At 34.7% G+C, this 24,104-nt stretch overlaps 1 protein-coding gene across 1 annotated transcript in view; it reads left to right on the top strand.

Moving 5' to 3' along the window:
- The window catches only part of TRHDE (thyrotropin releasing hormone degrading enzyme), a 368,798-nt gene that overhangs the window by 307,613 nt on the left and 37,081 nt on the right, over positions 1 to 24,104 (top strand). The window contains exon 13 of the mRNA XM_028532432.2: positions 22,171 to 22,318. Within this exon, the coding sequence (XP_028388233.2) occupies positions 22,171 to 22,318 (148 nt within the window). The remainder of the gene's footprint in view (positions 1 to 22,170; positions 22,319 to 24,104) is intronic.

The raw sequence follows: 24,104 nt of genomic DNA, 5'->3' as shown, positions 1-24,104 counted from the left end.
CTTTTTACATTTGAAACACATGAGGGTTAAGAATGTATATAGATAGGGATGGAAATGGTGACCCCAAATGGCCTGTACACAAAGTGACAGTTCATTTGTTAAACAAATATTTAATAAACACTACTGAGTACTAGTCACTGTTATAGACACTAGAACGAATAGCAGTGAATAAATGAGGAAAAGTTCCTGCTTCTAGAGCTTACATGATAGTGGGGAGTGATTAAAGTCAGATTATCAGACACATAAATATGCCACATGGCTATTCCTTTAGAGTGAATAAATATAAATTAAAAATGGGTATGTTTGGAGATAGGGCACAGAAAGGGAGTTTATTTTAAACATGGTGGTCAGGAAAGCTCTCACTTTTCAGTTGGTATATGAGTGGTGACCTAAAAGAAGTAAATAAGGGAGCCATCTGGAAGGAAAACATTCCAGAGTGAGGAACAGCAAGTGCAAAGGCCCTGAGGTAGAAAGTACTTGGCATGTTCAAGGGGGTGCACACAAATGGATGTATCTGTAATGGAGTAAGTGGAATAGCAGGATGAGATAATTTTAGGAAAGTAACAGAGGACTGATCACATAAGGCCCTACACACTATTGTGAGAATTTGGGATTTTATTCAGAGTGAGAGGGAAAGTCATTAGGAGGATTTTGAATAGAAGAGTGATGTGATCAGACATGTGTTTAAGGGATCACTCTGGCTACTCTACTGAGAATATACTACGAGGGAACAAGTGTGGAAGCAGGGAGCCCAGTTACAAGGGCAATTAAGACAAACTGTAGTAAGAGAGAGACTGAGAACCATACTAGGGCTATTTGCCTGGTGAAGAGCAAGAAATGCCCCAGAGTACCTTGGTAGCTTCCAGAGTGGCAGACGTTTACATGCCAGAGTTATAGATTCATATAGATATTTTCCTGGAAAGTAGTTACTCATTAAGCAGTAACAGCAAGAAAAAGATAGGCATTTATATCTTTTAAGCATGTGGAAGAAACACTGGAAGAAGTTAGTCTGTTATGAATAATGCTGCTGTGAACACTGGCATATACATCATTGTGTGGATAGATGTTTCCCTTTCTTAGTAAATACCTAGGGGTGGAATACCTAGGGGACCTATTCATAAGTCGAATGATAAGGTTACTTTACTAGATACTACCATGCTGTTTTACAAAGTGGCCGGATAACTTTATACTCCAACAAGCAACCTATGACAGTTTCATTTGCTTTGCATCCTCACCAACCACTTAGTATTGTCCGTCCTTTTAACATCAGCCTTTATGCTGTGTAGAGTGTATCTTACTGTGATTGATTTAATTTTCACTTCTCTGAAGATCAATGATGTTGAGCATCTTTTCATGCACTCATAAATTCTGCAAATATCCTAAGACAAGCCCATTAGTCAGGAACGTGTTTGCACATTTTTCTCCCAGTTTGTAATTTGGACTTTGTTTTTTTTCACTTGTCTTTCAGTATTGAAAGTTTTAATCTTGATGAGATCCATTTTATTATTTCTTTTATAGTTTATGATTGCATATCCTGTTTAGGATATCTATACTAAATATAATAGTACAAAGATTTTATTCTATGTTTTTGAATAGAAAATTAATTTCATTGCTTTTATGTAAGTCTATGACCCATGCTTAGTTAACTTTTATGTATAATACAAGGTAAGAATTAAGGTTAATTGTTTCCATACAGACCTCCACCATTTGGTTAAAACATTTATTTTTCTATCAACTTACCTGGGCCTTTGTCAAAAATCAGTTGACGGTGTAAGTTGTGAATCTATTTTTTGGGTCCTATATACTGTTCCATTCACATGCTATCTATCACCATGCCAACAGCACACTGTCTTGATTACAGTAGCTTTACAGTGAGCCTGTATAGGGTTGTGTTTGTGATTTCTTTGAAAATATAAATCAATTTGGAGAGAATTGTCATCTTAATAATATCCATGTCTGTGACGTCTCTCCATTTGTTTAGGTCTTTTTAAGCTTTCTTTTGCAATTCTTTATAGTTCCACTGTATGAGTCTTAAACTCTTAAATAATTCTATTCCTGCATATTTTCTCTTTCAGGTTATTGTCAATGAAGTTGTTTTTTCAAACTTTATATTGGACTTGTTATATATATATATATATATATATATATATATATATATATATATATATATGTTTGCATACATTTATCTCTCAATGTATCTGTCTCAGGGGCCAACAAACTATTGCCCACCAGCCAGCCACCTGCTTTCGTAAATGAGGTTCTGTTGAAAGACAGCCATGCCTACTTACTTCTATGTTGTATATTGTTTATAACTTTTTTTAAATGCTACCAGGTCAGAGTTGAATATTTTCAACAGGGATTGCATGACCTACAAGTCTGAAATATTTACTATCTGACTCTTTAATAAAAAGTATGCCACCTCTTTATATATATGTATATATATATTTCACAAATATAAAAGAAATATTTATTGGCCTTTCATGTAATGAACAATAGGTTTACATGTACTGTTTATGAATCTTCTGCAAATTTATTTTAAGACTTTTTAAAAATTGATCTGTTCACATATCCATGTTCTACCTTACATCCTACAACCTTGCTAAGTTCACTGTTATTTCTCACAGTTTTAAAATAGTTTCTTAGGGTTTTCTACAAACATTGTAATGTCATCTGGAAATAACAATAGTTTTACTTCTTCCTTTCTAGTCTTTATTCATTTTATTTCCCCAGCTTAATAAAGTAATTTGGAAACTATATCCTATTGTATGGGTATATACACCATACATTTCATACAATAGAATATATGATGTTTTAAAACTCTTACATGGATCATTTAAAAAATATTTTTGTACATAGTTTTATTAATTATTGTTTGCTAAAATATATTTTTCATACCTTGATTATTAAGTTTGTCATCATAAACATAGTTAAAATCATTGAAACAAATTGTCAAATGGCCATCAAAGAGGGGTAAATTTCTCTCACAAAGAAAATGAGAGTGTTTTTCAGCAAGGCCCATTTTAAAATTCATGTTATTAATTTCTTTTTATATTATTCTATTCCCTAGATCAAAATAAATTTTAAAATAATTATTTGTTTAAAAAATAATTATTTTAAAAAATACAATTGCTCCCTCTTCTCTCATTTTTAGTTTAGAAAATTATAGTGGTTAAGATTGTTGACTCTAGAATTAAATATGAATATTAGTCCTAACTCCAACAAAAATGTAACCTTGAGCAAGTTACATTTATTCTTAGTTTTCTAATTGCAAAATGTGGATAAAAGAGTCTCTACATCAAAGTTTTATTTTAAATATTAAATGAGACAATGTAACTAGAATTTAAAGTGTAGCCCTGTGCCCAGTAAGTGCTTAGTCAATATTTCCTCTTATTATGTGACATTCATGACAGAGCAGGTCACAGTCATGGCATTTGAGGGGCACATGCTATGGAGCTGAGATTTTTAGATGAGAAAAGTAATTGTTCTGTATATGGCCTCCTTGTTATATTTAGTTTTACCACAATTTAAAGAAAATTAATCAGAATTGACTTTATTGGACATGTATACCAATATAGCCAAGTAAAAAAAATGTGAACCCAAATTTTAATCTGAGTCCATTTTGATGAGATTGTTGACTCACTTTTCATCTTAATTTGTCTTCGTTTGTAATATACTCTTTGTTAGCTTTGTTTTGATAAGAAATATCATTGTGATGCAGAATAATCCTTCTAATATGTAGCTTGTAATTTTTAAATATTAAGGTTGTATTTTAACATTAAAATTAGTAGTTTTGACAATTAAGTCGATAAAGGAGGTAACAGATATCTCTGGATAAATGCAGCTTTATGACGTTGAGAGCAAGAAATCTCTTAAAAATAACATTCTCATACAAAATATTTTTCATCAAATAGCAATCATTAGAAATACATGTATTTCATTTGTTAAGTAAGTGTTTATAGAAATCTACAATAATGGTATATTAAACATGTGAACTACAAAGTTTAATAGAATATCTTCTAATGCCTTAGAATGTAGATAATCTCACAATTATCTAATGTAACATTTGGTCTAATGTAATACATTGGTCTGAAGTATTTCATGTTTATCTAATATAAATGTTGGGTGGCTTAAGAGCACATATAAACAACATTTTATGAGAGGGAGTCATTACTTCAGGATAGTGTACAATCTCGTAGTGCTTCATGGAGGAGGTGGCAATTAAAAATTTAGGGTGGTCTTGAAAAACATTTGGAAGAAGGAAACAAGTAACATCACACAAATAATCTACTGATACCTGAATCCAGAATTGTCTGTAGTAGATCTCAAGCATTTTAGCAGTGCATAGTATTTTAGGATAGTCTTCAAAGAAATTTCTAAATACAGCGACTGCAACAAGTCCACTTAGTAGAGGAAGAAAGATATGAGGAAACCAGAATGAGAAAGTTAAAACGATAGTATCCTTGTGAAATTTAAATTAGAAGAAAAGAATGTCTTGCAATTATGAATGTCTGCTCTCAGTTTTAGATTAAGGAACATGCTCAGATTTCAAATTTCTGCATACATAGAAGATGTCCAAGTTTTGTCTTTACATAGTTGAATGACTTGCAAAATTAGAAAAGCCATTTAAAATTTTCCCTTGTTAACCAGTTTCACTTTCTGTGTGATCTAGTTTTAAACCATATTTATCTGAATTAAGTCACTAATGAGATAGCACTATAGGAAAGTAAAAATCTGTCACTCTGGAGAATATAATGTGTCTAGTTATGCACTGCTATATGGGAACTCGATGATGTGGAAAGACAGATGTTTCTCTTCATTAAGCCTCATTGAACTGAAGATCTTTTGGAGTTTCTTATTGTTGGCTCCATGCTCAGAATGTTACAGTGCATTCATTTCCTTTTTAACTATTAACAATTTTCTGGTTCTTTTAATATTGTATTTATGAGTCATAGCACTTTGCACTTTGATTAGGAAAAGAGGGGCTTATGTGTGTGTGCATGTGTATGTGTTCTAAGATATAATTTATATTCAATTTTAAATATATATTCTAAAATAGAAATTATATGTTAGGCCTCCTTCAAGCTACTGCTGGGCTATTTCTTCTAATGTACATGCCATAACTGAGGAGGCAAAAGGAGAGAAAAATTGTGATCCTCTCTTCTCTTTTTGATATACAGTGTTCTTAAAAACACCATTTACCTCAGAAAGTTACCAAGTGATACTTATTTCATTTCCCAAACAAAATTAAGTATGATTAAGCAACTCTTTCCACAAATGGATTGTGTAACATCAGGTAAAAAAATTTACTTGGTAATTACCATAGATTAACTTCAGCGACCATACAGCTGTATTTAGTAGAATCAGTTTTGTCTTTATCCTCTTCCTCTTTGATTTTCAGATGTTCCAACTAAATTTCTAAAGTTTTTTTTTATTTTAGAAAATCCTAAAAAAGAACTTTCTTCATAAAGTACAAGGAGTAAATAGGATTGTCATGTCTTTTTTCTTAATAAATGAAATGCTTATTTCTTTTATTTTATATTCTTGGTTAGCAAACTGGGAATTCAGATTATGCCTTCTGAAATGTATCTTTTGAATATAAACCAAAGTCTCAACTCAAAACCCAGTATCTCCAAGTGAAGCACAAGTCTCTACACCAAGTGGGAAAACCTGTGAATTAATAAATTACCTGTCTCTCACAGAACTGATTCTCAATGATGGGCCAAAGATACAGTAAAACCTGCCATTCAAGACAGGGAACATGGAAGACATAGAAGCCATTGTGAAGGACTCCTTGGAATGAACGCAGTTTCTTCATTAAATTCTAATTTTGGTTTATTAGCCTAGCATCCTGGTCAGATATTTTTTGTTGATGGATTTTTGTTTTGTTTTATTTTGTTTTTAATGTTCTGTGGATCTACCCTGTGAGAGACTCCTCCTGTTTCATCACACTCCATGGACATGTATGAGATCAGTGTTGGCCATGTACCTTCCTTGGGTGACATTGAGCCTTGTCATCCCACTTCCCCACCTGTAGAGGGTGGAGTTTCAAACCTTAAACACATTCTTTTAGTCCAAGATTATAGCATCTTTGGTAGCATAATTCTCTTAAAAATTAGTAGCCTTCCTACTTTATTGCAGGCAATTCCATTAGTTGGTATGCACTCCCACAATTAGTTTAGAGACTGGTTCTCAGATTCTCTGTATTTCTCTAACGTATTAGATTATCTGAGTTCATCAGCCTTAAACAGGAAAGCCAGACCCTATGGCTCTTTTCCTGTGTTCGTTTTCTACTTGAAAAGAATTACTATCAAGTAGACCTCCTCCAAGACTTCAAGTTGTTATCTTTAATAAGTAGCTTCTGTGTCAAACTGCAGTTTCTCCATTCCGGCCAGACAGCAGGAGACAGAGCACAGAGAAATACATGGTAGGCGTTAACATGCCAGTCTGGAAAAGACTCAGATCCCTTCTGCCCACTTTCCTTTAGTAGGAATCAGTTACATGGTAATACATAACTTTGAGGGAGTCAGGTAAATGAAATCTGATTGTGTCCTCAGAATGAAAAAAGAAAGTGTTTTGGTCAAGAACAAGCTGAGTACTCCACAGATACCAATTGAATATGCTACCAGAAATACACAGTGCTGGTTTCAGCATTCTCAGGCCCCACATGAGTGGGACCACTTTCTATTTGTATATTCTTCTTTGACTTTTAAAGATGTTCAGTTGAAGGGAGGTCTTTCAACTTTGTCCTGCTTTCCCAACACTAACTGCCAATAAAAAAAGAGAAAAGAAAAATAAAGAATGGCTGATAAATACAATGAATTATGGACCCACATACAGAAAGGTACAGAAATAGATAAAAGTATCTACAGATCCTGTATGGGACTCTTAAATCCACAAGTAGTGGAGAGCACATCCGTGAAGGAACTGCCTTATTTAGAGTGGTGGAGTCTGGGGGCATGATGACTTACATTGCTGAGTCTGTCTCCACATGCAAGAACAGGAGACAAACACAAGCATGAAAGAGAAGATATGCAATCTCTGGGTTTTTGCAGGAAGCCAGGGGCAGAAATGCTAGGATGGGGAAGAAATATATATGGCAATTGGCTTGGCAACCATTAATTGAGACAGCTGGAGAGGAACAATTAAATGCTAAATCACCATAACGATAACCTGCAGTATGAGGTTGAACTATGAATCACATGGCTCTCCAGCATATTCTGGAATGGGACTATGGGGCAGAAATATGCCCCTAAACAGATGGAACTGCAGATTTGTTTAGAACCAGGTCTGAAATAAAAACCCTAAATGTAAACTGATACTACTCGAACTTACTCTCTGTGATTGCTCTGTAGTCACAATCTATCGGCAACTACCTCTACTGGAAAAGACTACTTACTCCCTTTAAATAGGAGTGATATTTAACCATAAAGCATCCTAAAAGCTGTAGAGCTATGGGAAAATACCATACTAAAGGTAATTAAGAATCATAGTAACAACAGAAGAACTATAACATAGCGAAATTTAAATACACTCATCTATGTGATTTAAAAGAATTAAAACAAAGAAATGTGGTTTGTTTTGAGGCAAGAGTTTAAAGAAAGCATGCAAAGCAATAAAAAAGATAAGGCAATACAAAGAACAAAATGATCTGACAGTACAAGGAATGAAGCAAGCCATATCAGAAGCAGTAAAAGTTTCATAGGCAATGAGGGAAATAGAGTCAGGGACATGGAGAATAAGCTTGAGATAGTTGAGATGAATGAAATGGAAAAACAATGAAAATGATAATGTAAATACGAGAGTCAATGTGTTTCTGTGCATACTTAATATTTATGAAAAAGAAGAAAACAGATGAAAAAGTTTAAAGACGGGGGAGTAAAATTTTTTTTACAATATTGATGAGAATATGCAGATTGAAAAGGCCTCCTGTGTATTGGAAAAAAAAAAAAAAAAAACAAACTCACACAGAAGTATTAATGTTGAGAGCTATCTTGATGAATACCCCAGGCTTTAAAGATCAAACAAAGAAAGTTACCTACAAAGTGGAAAATTCAGGGAAACTTAGACTCTTCTAACTGCCAAATATTTCAGTTGATAGGTGACAAAATTTTTATGTCATCAAGTAATTCTTTGATTACAAGGAAGTAATGGTGAGTCTTGAATGAGCTTGCACAAGGCATCAACAATGAGGAAAAGGAAGTGAAGGTTATAAAATAGAAGGTAAATCTTTAAACAAAAAAAAATAAACAACATTAGAAATAATTAAGAAATGCAAATCCAGAGGGGACAAAAGAGTTGTTAGAAAGTGTAAATTTGCTGATTTCCTCATCAGGGGCTCAATGAATAAAGATTTAACAATGGATAAATTCATAGGAAAAAAATGAGGTTAGCATAATTGAGATGAAGTCCTTTTGAAAGAAAAGAGTTATCAGTATGTTTTTTAGGAGTATTTTAATTCTATGGAGTATCCCAATTATCTGACATTTTTCTAAAACTATAAATTTTTAAAAGATTTTATCATTTTGTCATTTTTTTTCTGATTCTGCTTTATACTTTTAAGCATGTGATTTTTGTGAAAATAACTTTTGTACTAGTATTGTATATTAATAATAATGATAATGACCTTTACTACTTTTTTCCAGAATTTTCATCTTGTAAAAGTGATTTTCTTACCTGGAAGAAATTTCTAATTTTTACAATTTTGCATCACTTTCAATTTCAGTAATATTGTTTAACTACACGTGGTCATTTTTAGCAAAATATAAAACATTTTCAACTAGCATAATTCCTGTAAAAAAAGGTATATTATATTTTTACACTTATATTTTAGAATAATATAAATATATATATTCTTGTTCTGAATTCACTAGCACATTTTTGTTATTATTTTGTGTTTTTATTGATGCTTTAACTTAAAAAATTACTCCTTTTAAGTGATAATTGAGGAGTAAATTTTCAGACAATAAGAAATGGTTTAACTATAGGACTGTTATTAAAATGAATGATGTTATTATTAGAACACAGTATATTATTAATGCCCTATAATTGTTAATCATCATTAGGGAGTTAAAACACCATTATCATTACTTTTTCTAAGTTTTATTTAAACATCATCAGCATTAAAGAAAATCAATGAAAGGGTAAGTAAGATCTTATATTTCTGAGCTGGGAATCCAGGATTAATTAAACTGTTTTTTTCTAAATAGCATATCCTCAGAATTTTGTGACACTGGAAGTTGAAGCTAAAATTGAGAAATATGAGAGCAAGGTAGCTATTAGAGGAAGCTACTTCTCTCCCTAACCTGTCCCTGAAGGTTTTATGAATTGTCTACCAGATAGTGTCCCAAAGGATGGGCATTATCCACTGTTTTAATATGCATAGTTTTAAGCTGATTTAAAAAGGGTTTCAATGTATTTTTATTCCAAGAATTTTGAAGTTTTTTCAAATAAATCTAAAACTCCTTGTAAGTACAAATTTTCAAATATTTTGATAGCATCATTTTGATGCCTCCATTTATATTCTCTGTAGCTTAGCAAATTTGTTTAGCTTCATCCTTTATTTCATTGTTTATCACCCTTATGTGGGAGAGCAAAGTATTAAAAGTCTAACTAATATGCTTGCTTCCCCAAAGGTGAGTTCAAGTAGGCATTGCTATCTTTTTCAAAATACTTATTTTTTTTTCTATACAATGGATTATATAGTTGAAGTCCTTTTTCTATCCCTGGTAATAAAAAGTATTTTTACCTTCCACATTTTATCTGCAATAGCGTTGAGTGGCTTTTAACTTTAATTTGGAACAGAGAATGGTATTCTGAGAGGCAGGAAAATGCCACATTAAATCATAAAACAGTAGATTAGATATTTCATTTCTCCATAAGATGAATATTTTACTAAGATTAGAGGAGAAAATGCAGGACACACACAGAAGGTGTGTCTCTCTATCCCTTTTCTGTCATTCTCTATTGTTTCTTGGAATTGTTCCCTTATCATTACTAAAAGAAAGACTCCCCACCCCCCCATTGTGATGCAAAAGAAATGTGTAAAGCCAAACAAACAAAATGCTGGTCCACGTGTTGTACAATCTACATAAGACAGGTGATGGGATATTTCTCTAACTTAAAGGCCAACTAAATCACCTCATTTTCATTGTTTTCATAGTGTTGACCAACATGCTGCCAGCCTGGCTTCTCTCTTCTGATGTAAACAGGATTCAGAATGACTTTGGAGGCTTGTGGTACTCTGGGATTTATGGAGCATGTGTATGTGGGATTCTCATCACTGTACAGCAACCCTGTCGTTTTTGTGACAGAGCCTGTTTGACTGGTTTTAGATTTATGATGGAAATAATTCAGAGCAGAGCAATAATTTTCCCTTGGCAATTACACTACCATTTGGTACTTTGTCCCTAAGGGAAAAATGAATGTGCTGGGATCTATCCATGAGTTTAGTAGTTCGGTGTAAGGAACAAATCAAGGTCAGCATACAAATGTGGAACATGTGTTTGCTGAATTCTAGTTCTGGTTCTTCAGCCTTTGGATACGCCACTCTTGTGCGCACTTTTACAGCGTATCAAATACTCTTCTGCTTCTTGTCTGTTAACCCTCACAATGACCCTGGGGGGCAACACCATGTCTTCCATTTTGTAAAGATAAAAACAGCCTGGAAATGTTGTTATTCAGCAAATGTTTTTAAGCATATACAATATGAAGGCTTTATGATGTACACTGGGAATATACAGGGAGATAAGACTCAGGCCCTGCTTTGTTTTTTAACTATTTACTATGAAGAATTTCAAATATGTACATATTAGCAGAACTGTGTAATGAAGCCCCTGTATACGTTGCTAGGCATCAACAATTATTAACTCATGGTCAGTCTTGTCTCATCCATGTCCCATCTGGTCTTTTGGTACTGTTTGATGGGAATTTCATTATGTTGATGAAGTAACTCATCAAAATAATTTTTACTGTGTATGTATAAATTTCATGACATTGTTAAACGTAATGACCTAAAATTAACATTTCCTTAGTAATAGCAAATATCCAGGAAGTATTGAAGTTTCCAGCTGTCTCATAAATAAGCTTGTATTTAATAGAGATTTTTTTTATTTGGGATCCAAATGGTATTATTGTTCTGTGATTGGTTGATATGTATTTTGGTCTCTTATAAACTATTGATTTCCCCTTTCACCTTTTAAAAAATTTCTTTCCAAAGTATTTGGTGAAGAGTGATGTTGATTTCCCATATTCTGGATTTCACTGACTGCATCCCCACTCTGCATGTTTATATGTTCTTCTGCTGTACCACTTGTAAATTGGTAATCCTAGCTAGAGGCTTGAACCATAACGAGTTTAAATTTTTAAGAATTTTACTGTATATGAACAAATAAAATAAGTAGTCGTCTCTCTTTTTATGATATTTACAGCTATTTTTGTTCAATGCTTAAATCTATTCATTAGATGCTGCAAAATGGTGATTCATTTATTCATTTCTCATTTGTAAGGCGATTAGTTGTTTAAAGAGAAACTTGTTCTCATTTACTGTTTGGTGACCTGGTGATACAGTTTTTAAGGAAAGGCAAGATAAATACTTGATTGTTTCCCTGTATTTTTCAGTTTCAAAAATAATGAGCCTGATCTTTAGCATGTTTCATAGAGACCAATTACTTTGTTTTGTTCTGTTTTCATTTAAGTATCATTCTGACCTATGAATTTAAGTATATTTAATGTTTGAATTCAAAATGTTCTAACTGGCCAGAAGCTTCTTCAAGTTGGCTGCAGAGCCCAGAATAAATGGGATGCTATCACTCTGCTTTTGTTAGATTCCTTTTATCATTTTTTGGCAGCTCTTCTAAAACCTTTCAAACTGAGTTTTCATTCTCTTTTGCATGGCCAGGTTACATCTCAAATGTTTTTTTTTAGTTTCAAAAATGCATTTACTTTTTGGATTCTATCTTCCTATGTTATCACTAACTTTTGTGTTAGTCTAAAATTTAGACCTTGACTATACATTTAGAAAAATTATGTAAGGAATTGTAATGACCACATATGTGTAGCAATACTCCTGTGAATAAACTGGGGGTGGGGTTGGCTTGGTTATGAGATTTCTTGTTGTGATTTTTAATCGAGGTAGATTGTCCAGGCCAAGTTACATGCAGAAAGCACATACTCTATACAAATGCTATTATTTGAGTGCCTCATTCTTTCCTTCTTAGTGTGAGGATAGGACCTCCAAACCTCCTCCTATAGCCATCATTCTTCCCTTTTCTATTAGACCTTGAGATGACAAATATGTTTCGGCTGAGGAAATCCCTCTTTTTTAAATTAAAGATCATAATTTAATATGATAACTTCTCCCTCCTTTTTTACACCATATTCTAGTACCTTATTTATTGTTCTCTCCTGTGTTAATATTTCTGAAAGCAAAGAGTTGCTGTAATGCATGTTCTTCATCGTAGGTATATGGCTGCTAACTGGGATCAGTGCCTCCAGGCAAGAGTCTGGGTTAGGCTGTTCCTTGAATTATGGAGATTAGACTGGGTACTGGATGAACTCAGGGAATTGGGAGCAGTGATGAAGAAAGTGGTTTTGGCATAAGTGGCCAAAAATGACCAACATCTAAAAGGTGTGTCTACAATGAATACACTAGGATCCCTATTTCCAAGTCACAGCCATGGATTAAAACACTCTTTCCTTCCTCATAAGTTCTAGTATATTGTTTCCCTCATAAAGCCTCTACAGATTATTACCACTTGATAACCCCCTGACTCCTCTCCTCATATTTTTTTTACTAGAGTATGGAAGAAGGAATACAAAATTACTCAGCGGGCTGTTTTGGAAAGTGATAAGAATATCACAGACTTGGTACAGAAGACTGGCTTGTATTATCAGCACCACCCTTACTTGCTATGACCCTGGAGAGGTTAGGTAAACATTTGGGGCCTCCATTTTGATCTGTAAAATGAGGATAGTAATATTTCTAACTTCAGAATATAGCCATAAGTCTTTGATAACATGATGCACATATGGAACGTGGCACAAGGAATGGCCACGAGGAGTGCTGGACCAGCGTTGCCCCACAGTGACTGCCTGTGTTTCTTTGTCTGAGACCAGTTGCTGACTGACAAAGCCTGAAACCATGACCTCAGGTTTGCCAAGACCCATAATATATTATAACCTCTAGCATAATAATTCTAATCAGGTATTCCGTCCAAAGGAAACCATTCAGAATAGGTAAAGCATTATACACAAAGGTGTGCATACCTCTGCTATTTATGAATGTGAAAAATATATATACCCCAAATCAAAATATTCAACAATAGTGAAGTGTATTTCTCTTCCCAAGAGAGTGTTGTTAGAACTAATCCAAAGGTAATTATGAGGAATTTGTAATAATGTGAAAAGTTATTATAAATTAAATATAAAGACTTGTGTACTATTTAATAAAATCTATACAAAATGCAAAGTTTTGACATAAATATTAGACAAGAGGAAATATACCCGGTTATCTTCAAGTGGTTTGGTTTGAATGATGTTTTTCTCTTTTTACTTTCTTATTATTCACACATTTTTCTAAAAAGCAGCCTGATAGGATGTTAGAAGCTCCACTGATTTATGGACCTTTAGATAAACGATTTGATATCCCAATGTCAGTGAATTCAAACTCTGCAAAATACTGCTGGATTTTTTTAATCCTTTTTATTCCCATGTGGCTCTGTAGAGCACAGGAAAATTTTACGGCTCAGTAAGCAGAATTCCAAAAACAATGTTAAGCATTGTATTTTCCATGGAAATCATAAGTTATGTGGATAATTTTCCCCATGGCCTTCCAGACTATTGTCTGTGTTTCAATTCTGGAATAACTCTGTTAATTAACCTTAAGTGGAACATACAACTTCCTATATATAAATTATGTAAAAATATGTTCATTGCTTAAATTATTTCTCTGTGGCCTTCCCACATTATCTAATGCTGTTTATTAGCAACTGAGGAACAATAAATACCACATGGATACACTTTTGGAATATTTTTTGATACCTGCATAAGAGGTTTTTTTTAAAACAAATATCATTCATAGCCTTTGAAGAAAATCATTATATCTGTTTTCATGTCATCAGTTCCACTCACTAATGCATATTTTTCTTATAACCTTTATGTGTACATGGTTTCCTAGGATCATCTAGGAAATCATATTTCAGTGTCTTCTCATCTTGGGAAGGCCAGGTGACATATTGAGTTTGTTCTCTACTGAAGCCAGAGTCCCCTATTTATAGCCGCAATCATATGATCATTTCCAGCTTAAAAACTTGTGGTGGCTTTTCATCACCAACAGAAAAACAAACTGAAACCCTTGTCATTTAAGGTGTCTCATGATCTAGCACTACCAGCCTCTTCTTCCCTGGCTCGCTTCACTCCAACCACAAAGGCCTCTTTTATTATGTTTCGGCATCTCAGATGTGTTCCTGTCTCAGGACCATTGAACCCCCCGTTCCCCAGACAATTAGAATTGCTATCCCCCCAGATTCACTCAACCTGTTACCTCTATTCATGCAGGAGTCTTCACATAGGCCTTTCTTAAGCACCCTATTTCAGTAATTCCCCTATAATTCTGCTTTCCCTAATATTGCTTACTTTCTGTGGATGGATACCGGCCAGCAGTATCCATCTTGGCTGCGGATGTTTGTCAACACTCGAGACAAACATACACAGAGACAACCAGGTCCTGTGGGGGAATAGGAACAGCAGGGCCACTCCTCACGTGGGGAGTGCACCCTTGGCCACCCTCCCTGGTGGGGAGAGTGCCCTGTTCCCCCTCCAGAGAGGCTTTTTATTGGTTTCGTTTGAATAAGAATTCAGGTAAAAGCTCATTACTCATTGCTAGGAAGTAAGGCTCAAATAATAGATAACAAGGAACTCTGAGGGTCTATTTTGAGTCAGGGTCAAAGAGCTGTAAAACTTTGAGGAACAAACTTACTTCTTCCTTGGACCCTTCTCATTCAACTGAGAGCATTCTAAACAAAGCAGGTTTCACAGGATTTCACATATTCTTTCTTAGGCCTGATCACCCGGGGAACCCGCCCTTTTCAGCACAGAGCTGCACCACCCTGTCATTGTTTCAGGCTTAGGTGGAGCAAGGGAACTAAGGCAACCAAGAGATAAGGAGATTTTCTCCCAGATGATGAGGACTCAGGTTATGTCACGGCCGAGGAGCGAGGGTCCATCACCCCCTCTTACTGTAGTCCCCAAAGTCCTTTCTTGGGGGCCTCCCATGTGATTGTGCCTGTCTTAGATCATTCCCCCCCTTGGGGAATCTTACCCATCATTGGCTAACTGACCAAGCTTTGGGGTTCAGTTATGAATGAAGCAGCAGAAGCAGCACTCCTTCCAGGGAGATAAGCTTTTGTCTCCTTGCTGGCTTATGGTCCAAGGCCACTCCCCCAGCCTTAGCCTTGGCAGGGGTTACAGCTTCTGATACCAGGCAGGGCAGTTCCCAACAACTTTCCCTTCATATCACCTGGGATTACATTATGTATTTACTTGTGTATTAGGTTTAAGGTGATCAGTGCTATGATAGTAACATGTAAACAGATGTCAAAAGAAGGTAGAAAGAAAGCATTTAACCCTAGTTCATGATGGTATTTGGGGAAGCCGCCTTATGTGTTAGAGCCATGGGGAGCTTGCTTGTCAGTCCTAGCTTTGAAATTCAGTTCTGTCACTTGTTAGCCAAGTGAACTTGGCAAAGTGCTCATCTTCCATAAACTTTAGCTCCTTTATGTAAAAAAATAATGGGCATCATAATACTGACCTTGAGGCTATTGAACTGAAACAAACTTACACCTTCTTTCTATAATACCATAATTCCAATATACAGTAAATCTTCAGTATGAAATAGTTTATAATAGTGAAGCTGAGAGTTTTCTAAAAAAATAATTAGTTAACTTTGGCCATAAAGCTAACAACTTTTCCTTTTGGGGAAGATGGCTAACATCTATTAACTCTTCCAGTTAATGGTCAAAGATTGATTCTGCTCCTTAACATTATTGTGTGCCCAGAGGCCCCCTGTGTTTAGATGGTGGCTTGTTTTCTGAAGAATTGTGCTTGGAAATAAAAAAGCAGGTGGAAAGGATAGGATGGTTTTAGTGTTAGGAGTAGTATTATAAAGGTAGCAAAACAATATTTCTGGTGTCTTATTGTTAATTTCTAAATGTTTACTGAAAAAGAGACCCCGCAGATCATATAACCTACTCCTGTCAATTTACTGACTAGGGAAAGATTTCCAAGCCCTCCATCATGCTTCCTTTAAGTGCACTATATAAAAAACACTGGTGCTTCTAGGAGTGTAGAAAATAATTTGTTAATCATAGAAAAAAAGAGAACAGAGATGTTTTATATGATGTCTCTTTTCTCCCTGGCCATAAAGCTATTTTATTTTGGTGTAGACTAGCTTATCTGAAACTAGCGAATGGACAGCAGTGACCTTCTTGTCTTCTGTCATGTGTATCATTAGTAAGAAGATGAGCAAAAATATTATAAATATCCCTCTAATAGAATTTTTATTATCCTGCTGATGTCTTTCAACCTTAGAAAATTGTAGTTATGTTTAAGTTGCAATATACTTGTAAGGTGCTCTTATTTCTAAGAACAATTACATTATTGCCATAATTTAGTTAAAGGGACATTTATTGATTACTTATTTTGCAAGATTCTGTATTAGACTATGTGGATAAAAAGATGGGTAACACATACTTTATTTCCTTAAAGTCCATGGAGTGAGAAAGATTATGTTATGATAAAATCATAACTAATATCATCATAATTATTATGAATAGAGGTGCATCAAGGTGTTATGTGATCCCAGAAAAGAGGTGCCTAAATCAGTTTTGGGAGAAGGCTTCCTGGAAGAGATGGAGAAGGTAAAGGGAGCTATCAGAACTCTTTTTTTGTGCATCTTTTTACATTTCTAATTTTATGAAGCCCCAAATAAGTAACATCCTTTTCATCTCTTCAGACATCAGATCACCGATACCTGAATCATATCCTTATTTTCTCTAGGAATCATTCAAATGGACTGTTGGTTGACAGAGATATGCCCCCCAAGTATTTCCCTTTTTATTCTCTGGTACCCTGAGGATTAGTGGTGTTTCCAGTCTTTACCATAGTATCTTTCCATAAAGAGCACACACAAGTCTTTTAATGAGTAACATAGAATAATAATACAATAGTATTATTATTAACTTTTTAGTTAAGCATTTCAGCATTACTTTAAAGATCTGTGCCCTAAGGGACAGTTATGGTGTCTTCTGCATATATTGTGAACTATGTACCAGGCTACTTACTGGTTTTAAATGAATATTCAATTAATGAAGACTGGACTGTGATGCTCTGAAGAGCCTGAGGATTGTGCTTTTTATTTTTTTATAAATTTCAAGCACTCAGAAACTAACTAACTGATTTTAAAGAAAATTCATAGTAAAATAGGTTATTTGTGTACAAGCCACAGATCTTGGCAGATTCAGGAGTTAACATTCACAGCAATTCAGAGGGTTTTTAAAAAGGAGTTTTTGATCTTAGGTGAAAACAAAACCAGTTAAGATCAGATTAGCAACATCAGCTAATAATGTCTTATTTTAACTTCTTTCTTATAAAAAATAATCTCTTATGCAGAGATATATTTTACTGCAGGCTTCAATAAATTGGAGAAAGAGGGGGGATGTGGTTGGGGGCTGAGGGGATGGGAGGAGTAACCGTATAACTGTAGATGGGAATCTTTCATCTGTTTCTTTAACTTTTCTCATTTGACCCTCTTCCCCGTTGTCTTTCCTTTGACTCCTGCATCATTTTGTATGCCAACCCCACCCCAACAGGGGAGAAGACAGACTTTATCTACAACTTCTTCCTAAAATATAAATAAAACACATTTTGTTATGCATGATATAGTCTTTCAGTTTTCTATTTTCCTCCTTCTTTTGTTAGTGGCATTTCCCTATGATGATGCAAATTTAGGGAAAATGCATTTTAATGTCAGGACCCTAAGTGTATTTCCTACTGGGCTGATTACTTTGTGCTAATGCAGTGTTCCACTCACTGGATTCCACACACTTCCCTGTAATTGATTGCATTATCAGCAGGAGTAATCACAGATATCATTACTAGCCAATTACACAAACACATATCTAAACTAGTAACTTGTTCAGCAAGATTATCTTCTACAAGTCTTAATTTTGTAATGAAGCTGATCATCTTGTCCAATTGAGTGTAGCTACATATTTTGATCTTGTAAGCCAAATGCAAATACAGAGTCTCACAGAAGTAAGGCCTGCTTGAGTGTGACTGGAGGGGTAATAATATGGGTGTAATAATTTATAGTTTTAATTTGAACATTTCACCTGAAATGTCATGTAGTGTGCTTGCATGTGATACTACTATGGTACAGAATTACATGCTTATGATTTTGTAATAAAAGGGCATTATTTGAGCCAGACCCTGTATATTGAGTTATATAGTAGGTAATTATCTATATATGTTTGTAACAGTACAAAATGAGGGCAATTTGAGTGTTATCTGTTTCTTATCTGAAGACTGCATTGGAGAAGGTTAACTGCTTTAAAAAATAGACCCAAATTTGTAATAGGATCAAACACAATAGAAATGTATGTACTGGTTAAACAATGGATTAGGTGTGAAAACTGGTACTTGGGCATGCAGTCATCCAGAGACCCAAGTAAGTTTCTGACATATTAAATGTGAGAATTCCACACCTACCTAGAAAATTCATTTCATGGAAAAAGAACATGGAGGAGCTAATGAGAAATGTCTATGAGCTAGCCCTGGCAGTGAGGAGCATTATATTCTATTGGCTAGATCTTAGTCACATAACCTCACCTAACAACCAAGGAAATGGGAATTATGGTATATCCTAAGAAGTAAGGGAAAGCATGGATTTTGGTGAGCAGTGAGCAATTTTTGCCGTGAGGACTCAAAACAGAACTCGCTCCCTGTCTCTATTTAATGAATACTTTATGTGCCTTGCCATTATTTGAAATTTCTATCAGGTTTGCTTTATTTTTATTTTCTTTGCACTATACAGGGTCTTATAAAACCTAGATCTAAGCCCTGACTCTTAGACTTTTACATATTAAACAATTAAAGAGTGGGAAGTATACAAATTATAAGCTTTTTTCCAAAATTTTAAAGAAATTATGCCCATGTTACTGTAATTATTTCTCAGCAGGTTAAATTATAGATAAGTAGGTTAGAATAAAACATTTTTGAAGCTAAAACCAAATGTCCCTTAGTTCAACTCTCTTATTTCATAGGTAAGGAATGTAAGGCTTGAAGAGATGGATTTATTAGTCTAAGTGTACATGGAATGTTAGTGGTTTCAGCCTCTTTCTCCATTTCAGTCCCTTTCTCAAGGAGAGTCTCTTTCTGTAACATTAGTTGTCATCTTTTTATTTGTAGACATGTTGCCCACAAAGCATACAAATAATAATAATGTTCATCCATTTATAGAGATGAAACACACAATAAATTGTAACTGACATAAGGCTGGTATGTTTAAATCTCTGAGAAAATACAGTATTTTTCTGATTTCTTAAAAAAATAATAATGGTTTCTAGATAATTGGCTTCTAGATCATTTTCAACTCAAATTCTATCATCCATGGCTATGTTTCTGATTTTCATAGATGCCATTAAAAAAAAAACAAGCGGGTTTGGAAAATGTTTAAATTGTAAGGTAACATAGTTACAGTCAAGACTTTAAGATGCCACTTTAATTTCATCACCACTTTGAAAGTAACCAGTATTAAATATTATTATACAGAGCTACATTAAAAGTAGAGAGAATTCCAAAAGAACCACAATTTTATTTCAGTAATCAATTATTTTCAATAACTTGTGACCTCTGAAGAGTTTTTGAGAAGAACATACCTAGAGTAGATTTTATTCAAGTTTCACAATGTCTTCCTTTCTAAAGGAATTGGACCACACATTTTGCGGGAATTGGACTTCTGGCAAAGATGGAGGTATAGGTAGATATGCTTCACTTCCTTGCACAATCAAAAGAAGGATAACAACCAATTTAGAAAAAAAAAAACACAACCAGAACTGCCTGAAAATCTAACTGTGTGGAGGTCTGACAACCAAAAAGAAAAAATATTCACCCAGACTGGTAGGAGGGGTGGAGATGGGAAGCTAGGGTAGAGAAGGTGCAGGACAAGGTCACCACCTTGGGGGTCCAGGGGGTCCCACATTCACATGAGGATAAACCAGGAGGAACAACTGGGGAGTGAGACAGACTGCACAACTAAGGGCTCCAGTGCAGGGAAATAAAGCCTCAAAACCTCTGGCTATAAAAACCTGTGGGGATTGCAGCAGTAGGAGAAACTGCCAGTCTCACAGAAGAGTCTGTTGGGGGGGCCCATGGGGTCTTAGAACATACATAAGCCCAGTAATATCCAGTAATAAGCACCAGGAAAACACCTGAAATGGAATAATTTGCTTGTGGGAAGCAAACTGAAAGTGGAAATGAGAGCTGAGCAAGTGGCGTTGTTCCCTCCCTGACCTGTTCCCCACATACAGTGCCACAGTGCAGTGAAGAGAGTTGCCCTGCCCACTGAATACCTAAGGCTCTGCCCCTTGCAATGTAACAGGTGTGCCAAAACAAAGAAATATGGTCCAAATGAAAGAACAGATCAGAACTCCAGAAAAAGAACTAAACAATGAGGAGACAGCCAACCTATCAGATGCAGAGTTCAGAACACTGGTAATCAGGATACTCACAGAAATGATTGAGTACAGCCACAAAATAACAGAAGAAAGGAAGGCTATACAAAGTGAAATAAAAATATACAATGAATCAAGAGTGGAGGAAGTAAACTGGGACTCAAATCAATGATTTGGAGCGAAGGAAGAAATAAACATTCAACCAGAACAGAATGAAGAAACAAGAATCCAAAAAAAAAAAAAAAAAGAGAGAGTCTTAGGAACCTCCAGGACAACTTTAAATGTTCCAACATCTGAATCATAGGGGTGCCAGAAGGAGAAAGGGAAGACCACGAAATCGAAAACTTATTTGAAAAAATAATGAAGGAGAACTTCCCCAATCTAATGAAGGAAATAGACTTCCAGGAAGTCCAAGAAACCCAGAGCCCCAAAGAAGTTGAACCCAAGGAAGTACACACCAAGGCACATAATAATGACATTACCCAAGATCAAAGATAAAGAGAGAATCTTAAAAGCAGACAAAGAGAAAAGGAGACAGTTACCTAGAAAGAAGTCCCCATAAGATGATCAGCTGATTGCTCAAAAGAAATCTTACAGGCAAGAAGGGGATGGAAAGAAGTATTCCAAGTCATGAAAGGCAAGAACCTATATACAAGATTACTCTATCCAGCAAGGCTATTATCATTTAGAATGGAAGGGTAGGTAAAATACTTCCCAAATAAGGTAAAGGAATTCATCATCACCAAGCCCTTATTATAAGAAATGTTAAAGGGTCTTATCTAAGCAAAGAAGAAGATTAAAACTATGAACAGTAAAATGACAACAAACAACTATCAACAACTGAACTTAAAAACCCAAAACAAAAACAAGCTAAGCAAATAACTAGAACAGGAACAGAATCACAGAAATGGAGATCACATGGAGGATTATCAGTGGGGAAGGGCAAGGAAGAGAGTAGGGGAAAAGGTACAAGGAATAAGAAGCATAATTGGTAGGTACAAAATAGACAGGGGGAGTTTAAGAATACTATAGGAAATGGAGAATCCAAATAACTTATATGTATGACCCATGGACATGAACTAAGTGTGGGGGAATGCTGGAAGGAATGGGGGTACTAGGCGTAGATGGATAAAGGGGAGAAAAAACATGGGATAACTATAATAGCATAATCAATAAAATATACTTTAAAAAACATGCATTTCAATATTTTTGTGTTCATGTAAATCTTTAACTCTCCCACTCTGCATATTAAGGGGCATTGACATTCTAAGGAGGACTATATTTAAAAAGTGAGTCATTTTGTTTTTATAACACTGAATATTGCTGCTTTATACTGTTATGAATCTTGCTTTCTGCCTTTTATTTGCATAAGTAAAATCTTCATTTTTGCATCATTATGTACCTTTTTTGCATATAATTAACATTCACTTTTTTGACTGTGCAGAGCTGGCTATTTGCCTCAGAATATTCCCCTGGAGATTATCAGATACCTGTCCGAGGAGAAGGATTTTCTTCCTTGGCATGCTGCCAGCCGAGCTCTTTATCCTCTAGATAAATTACTGGACCGCATGGAGAAATACAATGTCTTCAATGTAAAAAGATATATTTTCTTCTTTCTATTTTCAAATCATAAAGTATTGTCTCATTATCTACTATATTCAAGTGATCCTGAGTTGCTTCAGTTCCTTCTAATTCGTGGTATCATTTTTGTCCTGATTTCCTGTGCATCAGTGATGACAATTACTCGAAGGAGAGATTTAATACAAGCTACTTTTTGTTCTCACCTAAAAGTGTCCATTAAGCTTACATGCCTCAGAATTTAAAAACAAATATACATGGCAAATTCTTGAAGTTCAAATTTACTTTCCAAGAGTTAAAGGGCTCTATGTTCACAGAGGACTTAACCTGGGTAGAGGGATTGCAAAGATCTTAACAGAGTATAGAGAGTTTCAGCAAAGGCTCTTAGTCATTATTTTTATCCGAAAGGACATAGTGAATTCAATTCACTTCCTTAATTAACAAGGATAAGATCAACATTGAGGCAAAAGCCCATTCATAATTGGGTCCAATGGGACACAAGAAAGCAAGCAACAGATAATCCAAATAGACATGAAGACATGACAAACATTCCAAAATGTTACCTGACTGGATTTCCTAAACTGGCAGCCTGGTAAACCAAAATCACACTGCTGACACCACCTAATCTAATGTAATGATCATTTTGGATAAGATTAGGATTAAGTACTGCTAATGAGCTTTTGATCCCTAATTGTCTTATCACTAGAGAGGCTTTGCCTATGAGAATATATCTCTGTGCTTTCCATCAACGTTGAGCACTATTTATTTTCACTTAGTTTCAAGAGTCTTTCTTATGTTTTGTAAAAGTATCCTGTTTCTTATGACATTCTGGTTCTGTTAATTAACTTACACATTTGGAATCACCATGGCCAGATCTAATAAAAACCTGTTTATTGGAAGCATCTAATTATCTGATGGCCATTAGAATTGCTTCTTTTTATTTTATCCTAAACTTAACATGAAGACACCTCTATTTTAACTTTTTAAATAGGAATAATCCTGGCTTGACTGTTAGTTTTGTTACTTTTGTCTAAGCCCTTGAAACAGACATGCAAAGAAATGTGTCATTACAGTAATGGCATAACTTTTATATGCTGGACTTATTATATTTTGCTTTTCTCAACACAGACACTACAATATTAAACTTTTGTAAAAGTAAAATACATTTTTGTATATGTTTGTACTTTAATATATCAGGTCTGACATCTCAATTTCGGGAAAAGTTAGGAACTGCCTTTACTATAATTTCAGTGCTATCATTATTTTGACAAAATTCAGGACCATGTTAAATTGAAGAGAGTACACCTTACATTGCTACTGATATTTAAATATGTTATCAACAGAATGGGTTATTGACTTGGAAGTACTGTCATTTTACTTAAGTATATTCTGTGCATGTCAGATTGAACAATGCTAGGCTTTCATAATAAGCTTGCATTAAATATGCTCTATTGATGTACAATGCATACATAATAGGTGCGCTTGTTCATAAATTTGACATACATTTGTATATATGTCTGCATGAGTGTCATCATCACCATTCCTCAGTTTCCTTGTTTTGATGCAAAAATTGTCATTGAAAATAATAGTGCAAATTTCTTCATTGTTCAAGAAGTAAAGAGTAGACCTTCACCCTTGCAATCATATTTTATCCCTATGTTCTATATTTGAAATACTAAGTTGAATAAAATCATGTTGAAAATTTTACTGGTACTGTAAAGTAGGTATATTTAGAAAATGTTTTCATTTCATTATATAATTTTGGTTGTCATAATGGAGAGATTTGAAACTGACATTATC

The sequence above is a fragment of the Phyllostomus discolor genome, chromosome 2 (genome assembly GCF_004126475.2).
Source record: "Phyllostomus discolor isolate MPI-MPIP mPhyDis1 chromosome 2, mPhyDis1.pri.v3, whole genome shotgun sequence".
In the NCBI taxonomy this organism is placed as follows: domain Eukaryota; kingdom Metazoa; phylum Chordata; class Mammalia; order Chiroptera; family Phyllostomidae; genus Phyllostomus; species Phyllostomus discolor.
Note: the sequence above shows the minus strand (reverse complement) of the source record. Positions and strands in the feature narration are given on the sequence as shown.